This window comes from Morone saxatilis, unplaced genomic scaffold, assembly GCF_004916995.1.
Source record: "Morone saxatilis isolate NCDOM2014 unplaced genomic scaffold, NCSU_SB_2.0 Contig20, whole genome shotgun sequence".
In the NCBI taxonomy this organism is placed as follows: Eukaryota; Metazoa; Chordata; class Actinopteri; family Moronidae; genus Morone; species Morone saxatilis.
The window spans coordinates 72,844-80,565 of record NW_023339763.1 but is presented as its reverse complement, the minus strand read 5'-3'; the positions used below and the strand labels follow the sequence as shown (position 1 = coordinate 80,565).

The 7,722-nt window shown below is 41.7% G+C and overlaps 1 protein-coding gene across 1 annotated transcript; it reads right to left on the bottom strand.

Moving 5' to 3' along the window:
* Positions 1-1,109: 1,109 nt before the first annotated feature.
* dub (duboraya) lies at positions 1,110-4,736 on the bottom strand (the record flags this gene model as incomplete). The annotated part of the gene is given in 5 exon segments (XM_035666094.1): positions 1,110-1,718; positions 2,274-2,696; positions 2,813-3,061; positions 3,155-3,220; positions 4,682-4,736. Coding segments are annotated over 5 exon segments (823 nt in total), but the record flags the coding sequence as incomplete, so codon positions are not given.
* Between the last annotated feature and the right edge of the window lie 2,986 nt (positions 4,737-7,722).

The following is a 7,722-nucleotide window of genomic DNA, read 5'->3' as shown; positions in this document are numbered from 1 at the left end:
GGTCGTTTACGTCTCTGTGGTCGTGGACAATGACAGCTGTTGGCCTGCTTTTCCTCCACTATTATCGAGCTAGCTATCTCCTGCTTGAGCTTCTCAACTCCAGAAATGTTCGAGCACATTTTCAACTCGCCATCAGTTTTATTTAAATCACCAATATTTAAATCTATAATTCTCTCTGAATTGTTTTCAGTGAAGATTGATTCCAACTGGACATTTTTTTCTGAGTCCGTTCGACATTGAGGTGTTTTTGGCGTCCTTCTGGAGTCCAGCTGTTTGTGTTTCTCAACGACTCCGAATTTAAGCTGACATCAACGATTTATCCGACTCATATAGTTTCTTACAGCAATGCCTTCTGGGACATGTAGTTGCCTTATCAACTGACTGCAGACTCATCAATGAACATCTTTGAAACCACATCTGAAAACCTTTATTACTTTATTTATTGTCATTCTCTCCTGTTGTGGACAGTGTCTGTGACCTGTGACCTTTTTATCAGAGAGACTATTTTCAGCCCATGTGTCAGCGTGTTCTCCCAGCATGCCTCTGGGATCCTGTTTGTAATTTTTGGCAGCCATCGTTAGTCCATCTGTTGTATTTTGGGCAGCAGTGAGTGGATGTGAGTGAGTCAGAGAATCACACAGATTATCCAGAATAAGGCTGACTCACAACGAGCAGGAGCAAGACCAGGAGCAAGACCAGGAGCAGGAGCAGGAGCAGCAGGTAACTCCTCTCACTGCGTCTCCCTCAGTATGTTAGGAGTTGCTGTTCTTACCCCCCTCACTCTCTTTCATTTTATAAAAGCTTTCTCTGATAATCAGACTGATAGTTTCTCTTAATAAAACCATTAAAACATTTTTAAGTCTCTTTGTGTCACTTTGTCATTTTCTGTCTTTCTGAAGTCGCGTTCTGTTTCTTTATGGTTGTATTTAGTCTCTTTGTTGTCATTCTTTGTTTCTTGGTTGTTTGTGTCTCTGGACTCAAAACTGTTTTATTTGCCTCGGTTCAGATCTTTGGTTCTTTTGTAAAATGTCAGTTTTCTGCTGCTTTCACATCCTCTCCGCTGCAGAGAGACGCTGTTTTATTGAGTGAGGAGACTTTACAGATAATCATTCATGTAGCCAGGATACACGTTTTATTTCACTTTAAAGGCACAATGTGACGTCTCCAGTTTTAAACCTTTAATACAGAATTTACAGTCAAAAAAATAAAAACCTGAAGTATTTGTTTATGAATCTTTGGAATAAGGTCTGACAGCAAACACACAGTAACAGGTCTGTTTCTAATGTTTGTCCAAAAAGCTTCAGTGCGTTAAATAAAAATCACACATCATCATCATCATCATCATCAGTCACAGCTTCGAACAACCAGACAGCAGGAAAACATCATGAAAACAATAAAATAACATTATGTTCTTACAAAAAGGAACAAATCCAGCGTTTCAGTGTAAAAAGGTTTTGCATTGAGAATAAAAAACACTTCCAGTGTTTCAGTTGAATCATCAGCCGTTCTTCAAAAGACCAAAGACAGTTTCAGTCGGTTTCAGTCGGTTTCCTCGGAGAGGAGAGAAACCGTGTGGGTGGGCAGCAGCTCAGAGTTTCACTGATGAGTCCGGACTCTCAGACGGGCCTGATCCCTGCGACAGGGTCTCCCTCCCAGCGCCCCAGGGGCTCGGCCGTACGTCTGATTGCTTATCGGACCGAACACAGACTCGTCGTCTCCTGTGGGAGGACGTAAACACAACAGCAATTAAGAGCCTCCGCTGGCACACAGAGCCTTCAACGCTAACACTGTTTTATTACTGATATAATACAAATAATTATACTACATTTTTATTATTTTAATGTGAATGTTAAAAGTTATAGAACTGTCAATAAACAGTCATTATCTGTGAAGATTATGAGTGAATCATTTGGGACAGTTTACATAATGCTTACTAGCACTGATAACACAACCATTTTATTCAACCCAGTCATGTATGACAACATATCTGTCAGTTAAACCAAACTATCCGAGTGTACAATTACACAACTAATACTTTTTACTGTTCATGTCACTGATGCGGTGGGTAGCAGTCGATTTGATGTAAACTGGGTATGGGTAACTGTATTAAACTGGAATTAAACAGTTTAATTTATTAAATAAACAGTAAATAAAATGTTATTTTACATTAGATCTAAATTCACAGGATATTTTAGTGTTTAAAAAACGGAATAAATCTGTAAAATAAAAACGGGAAAACCTCGTAAACTTCGGACGATGTTTGAAGGTTTTACCGTTATCTTTTCTTCATCTTTGGTGTCTGTGTTTGTCACTTCTTTGGTCAAATCTTCTTCCTGTTTTTGTGCAGAGTTTCTTTCCTCTTTCTCCTCTTCCTCCTTTCCTCCCGTGGATCCATCCTTCTCCTCCTCCTTCATCTTCTCGTCTTCCTCTCTGGACTCGACCTCTGACCGATCTTCTTCGTGGTTTTTCTGAGGACACGTTGGAGCATCTGTTTCGTCTGTTTTACCTTCCTCCTCTCCTCCTCCTCCTTCTGTTCCTCCTCCTCCTCCTCCTGCTGTTGTTTTGTCTTCTGGTTCACCCGTGGAGCTCAGAGACACGTCTCCTCCCTCGTTGGCGGCGCCGACCTCGTCTCCACTGCTGGACTTCCTGTGGCGGCGGGATGGAGGGCGTCGCCGGACAGAGTGGCGAGGTCTGCCCTGGAGGAGGACCAATGGGAGCAGAGACAGACGGGTGAGGTCATCAGTAACTGATTATTATTACATCACCGGGAGTGGACCAATGAAAACGCTGTATTTGACGGGAGGGGACTGACCTTGATGTTGGTGTTCGACAGGATGGACCCCTCCACCACTGTGGGAGGGGCCTCGAAGGAGGCGGGAAGTTCCTCTTCAGTCAGCGGAGAGGTGACGACGGGGCTGGTGGGGGTCGGCGTGGAGGAGGTGGTTACCGTGGTAACTAGGGCATGGCTGGGGGAGGGCGGGGGGAAGACGGGAGACAGCAACCTGAAGCCGGGACTCTTCGGGGAGGGCTGCAGGGCCGAGGGAGAGAGAGCGAGGTTGGCCTACACAGAGAGAGAGAGTGATGTCAGAGTGATGTCACAGTGATGTCAGAGTGCAGCTCTCCCTCCAGACCAGCAGAGACCAGCTGGACTCACCTGGAGCTTCTCGATCAGAGCAGAGTTCCTCTTGGCTTTGGCAGGTAGAGAGTTAACACCTGGAGGCTGCACACACACACACACACACACACACACACAACACACACAACACACACCACAGACACAACACACAACACACACAGACATTATTACTATATAATTATTGTTTATTGAAGATATATTTGTTAAAAAGAAAAATTTTTTAAAATTTTTTTTAAACTTAAAAAAAAAACTTTAAAAAAGTTGGGGGAAAATTTTTTCTTCAATTATCTGTACAGGAATCAACTTATTTCTTAATGTCTCCTCTCTCTCTCTCTCTGTCTCTCTTCTGTCTCTCTCTCTCCTCTCTCTCTCTCTCTCTGTCTCTTCTCTGTTCCTTCTGTCGCTCTCTCCTCTCTGTCTCTTCTCTCTCTGCTCTCTCTGTCTCTCCTCTCTCTCTCTCTCTCTCTTTCTTCTGTCTCTCTCTGTCTCTCTTCTCTGGTCGCTCTCTCTCTCTCTTCTCTCTTCTCTCGTCTCTCTCTCTCTGTCTCTTCTCTGTCTCTCTCTTGGTCTCCTCTCGTTTTCACTCTCTCTCTCTGTCTCTCTCTCTCTCTTGCTCTCTCTCTCTGTTCTCTTCTGTCTTCTTCTGTCTCTCTCTCTCTCTGTCTGTCTTATGTCTCTCTCTCTCTCTCCTGTCTCTTGTCTCTCTCTTCTCTCTCTCTGTCTGTCTCTGTCTCTCTTCTCTCTTCTCTCTCTCTGTCCTCTCTCTCTCTCTCGTCTCTCTCTCTCTCTCTCTTCTTTCTCTCTCTCTCTGTCTCTCTCTCTCTTCTCTCTGTTCGCTTCTCTCTCTCTCTGTCTCTCTCTCTCTTCTCTCTGGTTCTTCTCTTTCTCTCTCTCTCTCTCTCTCTCTCTCTCCTTCTCTTCTGCTCTCTCTCTGTCGCTCTCTCTCTCTCTCTCTCTCCTCTCTCCTCTCTGTTCTCTCCTCTGTTCTCTTCTCTCTGTCTCCTCTCTCTCTCTCTGTCTCTCCTTGCTCTCTCTCTCTGTCTCTCTCTTCTTCTCTGTCTCTTCTCTGTCTCTCTCTCTCTCTCTCTCTTCTGTCTCTTCGTTTCTCTTCTCTCTGTCTCTCTCTCTCTCTGTCTCTTCTCTGTCTCTCTTTCTTCTTCTCTCTGTCTCTCTCTCTCTCTCTCTGTCTCTGTCTCTGGTCTCTCTCTCTCTCTCTCTCTCTCTCTGCTTGTCTCTCTGTCTCCTCTCTCTTCTCTCTCTGCTCTCTCTCTTCTCTCTCTGTCTCTCTCTCTCTCTCTCTGTCTCGTCTCTCTCTCTCTCTCTCTCTCTTCTCTGTCTCTTCTTTTCCTTTTTTTTTTTTTTTCCCCCCCTCCTCTTGTCTCTCTCTCTCTCCTCTTCCTTTTTTTTTTTTTTCTTCCTTTTTCTTTTTCCTTTCTCGTTCTCTCCTCTTTTTTCTCTTTTCTTCCCTTTTTTTTTTTTTTTTTCCTTTTTCTTTTCCTCTCCCTCCCTTTTCTTGTTCTGGTTTTTTTTTTTTTCCCCCCTCACCTCCTGCTCGTCTCCGGGTGCTTTGGCGAGCTGTAAGGAGCGAGGAGGTCGCCGTCTGACGGTTTCTCCTGTAAAAACACAAACAGTACATATAGTGATTCAATAAATAATAACAATCACTGAATTAATTGACATTGACTGTTTCCACAGAGTTTTATGCTATCTATGGAAACAGTCCGCTGTAAAAAGTCAGTAAAATACAACCTGATATAAGGTCAGTTATTTATAACGCACTCCTGACTCTGCCCATTTCCTGTTCTCTTCTTTTCTCAGGCTGAAGCTGCAGCACGCCGGACACGGAGACTTGAGGCGACACAGACACCCCCCCACAGAGGGTCCGACCCCTCACAGAGGGTCCTGACCCCCACAGAGGTCCGACCCCCCCACAGGAGGTATCGACCCCCCACAGTAGGGGTCTGTACGTCTTTTTAAAAAAAACTCAGACCCAATTATGGTTTCTATTTTAGATTAAAGAATGCTTCCTTATACAGGCAAGGGAAGAAGGCTCTTATCAGTTTGGATTATGGTGACCTAATTATATGCACTCATTCTTCATCTTTATTAAAAAGAACTAGAAAAAGCGGGGGCTTTCATATAAATAACACTGGGAATGAGCGTAAAAGAACCGCAGAAACACACAAAGAATATAAGTATAGAAAACGTTAAAAACAAATAGTATCACTTCAAACACAGCTACACACTCAAGAAGAATATTTTATTTAATCGGGGCAGGTGTGCACTGCCTTTTTTCTATTGGGTGTGTCAAGCTCTAGAGAGGTGGAAAGGTAAGGCACCTCCACCACTCTCTCACCACTCCTCCTCCCCCCCATAACAAAAAAAAACTTAAAAATTTTAAAAAAAAAGTTTTTTTTTTTTTTTGGGGGTTTTTTATGGTGGTTTAAAAATAGGTGTTTAAGGCGCAGGGCCTTTTATGATTATTAATTTTTTTAAAAAAAAAAACCCATTTTAATTTTTTAAAAAAAATATAAATAATATTAAAACTAGTATATTAAAATTAAATATCAATTAACAAAACAAGGAAAGCAAAAACACAAAAGGAGGGGTGGCTCACATTTAACAGCTTTCTATTCATATGCACCAAAATGTCTTTGCCAAAATTTCAAAAAACAAACCACTAAAGGAAGAGGTAGAATCATTTCCACCTTTTAATTATTTTAATATAAAATTCCTTTTTTAATATTGTCATATCTGGTGAAGGAAGGGAGAAACCAAGTTTTTTGGAGAGCTCTATATGAATAAACCACACTCTCCCCCCTATTAAGATCTCCCCTGCTCTCACCTCGTCTTTTGTAGGCTTGAGTTAGTGTAAATGTCTTCTTGTTTCCCCTCCCATAAGATACGAATAAAAAAAAGTTTTTTTTTTTTATAAGCTTTTTTTATGCTAGCCAGAAGATTTTTTGTTAAGTTTCCATATATATAAAAACAACAATGTGTCTGTTCTTTTTTTATTGTCCAAAAAAATATTATTTTTTTTTGTTTTTTGCAATAAAAATAAAAAAACCCCTCCACCCCTACCCTATAAATATCCTAATTTAAAAACATTATAATAAATTAAGTTGGTGTGTGGTGTGTGGGGGGTGTGTCGCGGCCGCCGAGTTTTTTTTTGTATCTCTCCTCTCAAAATGTTCTTCTGTGTGTGTGTGCTCCTCTTTCCTCTTCTCTCTCTCTTCTATTTATGTGTCGGCGCCTGTGGTTTAATTTATTAGATTACTTATTTATATCCCGCGCGCTGCCGGTGAGAAGTAGTTGGGGTGAAGGAGCGTCAAATGGATCTTTTTAATCCGGGCCTTCACCAAAAGTAAATAAAAAAATAAAATATAAAAACTTTTTATTATTACCTCTCTTTGTTTGTTGTTCTTTTTGCCTTTGTTTAAATTTTTTAATAATTTTAAAAAAAAAAAAAAAAAATTAAAAAAGGGCTAGGGCCGGGCCCTTTGCAAAAAAAAAAAAAAAAAAAATTGGGGGGGTTTTTTTTTTTTCAATTTTTTTTTTTTTTTTTTTTTTTTTTTCCCAAAAAAAAAAAAAGGAAGGAAAAAAAGGGGGAACGGAGATGGGTGAGGTCATGATAAACCAGAATGGATCATATACCGTTTTTGTTGAGGGTGGGGGCGGATGTTATCCGAGAGGCGCTAGGAGTAGATTTTGTTCTTTTTTTGTTATTCTGGTGTAGGAAAAAAGGTAGTGTATTCTGGTAGGTGGGTCTGTAACGGGTTAGAGGAGTGAAGTCATACCAAGGTGAGTCATGAATACACGGTAGGTATACATATGTTCAAGATACACACATATACCATTTGTAATGAAGATCAGCTACCTGCTGAGGGTGGGATTGTTGTGGTGTGTGTGTTCTTTTTAAAGCAGGTCCTTGAACCCTCACCCCCCGGTTCCCCAAGTAACCACATATGCTTTCTTGTTGGGATATTTTTTTTTTTTTTTTTTTTTTTTTTTTTTTTTTGCTCTCCCGCGCTCGCGACCGCCCGCACTCGACTCCTCCCGCGTGTTCTTGGTCTCATCAAGAGCGCCGGACCGGAGCCTCCTCCTGAGGTCAAAGGCAACATATATCCTTACACGCTAATCAATGCTAACTGCTAGCTGCGTAGACCTCTTGACCCTACCCCCCGGGGGTCCGGAGCCATAGCTTGGGGTCCACGAAATAATTAGCAAAAGGATTATTAAAGTAATGTCGTATCATTAAAAATTGCGTAAGTCACATGGGAACCACGTGCGCCAATAGTAGCCGTTCCCGTGCCGAGAATGTGTTCATGGTTGGTTTTTATAAAATCTCTCAAAGCGGCCAAACTTGAAAATGAACTGTGGTTCATTTTCTGAAAGTTTAGATCTGTTACTTGAAAATTAGAAATGCTGTGTAGGGTGTTGTCGGGTACAGGGGTTTGAGGGTTTACAGGTTGGTGTTACAGGGTGGTTACAGGTTGTTTACAGGTTGGGTCTACAGGTTGTTTACAGGGAGGGTGTTTACAGGTTGTCTACGGTATTTGATATATATAACAGAACTGGTGTGACAG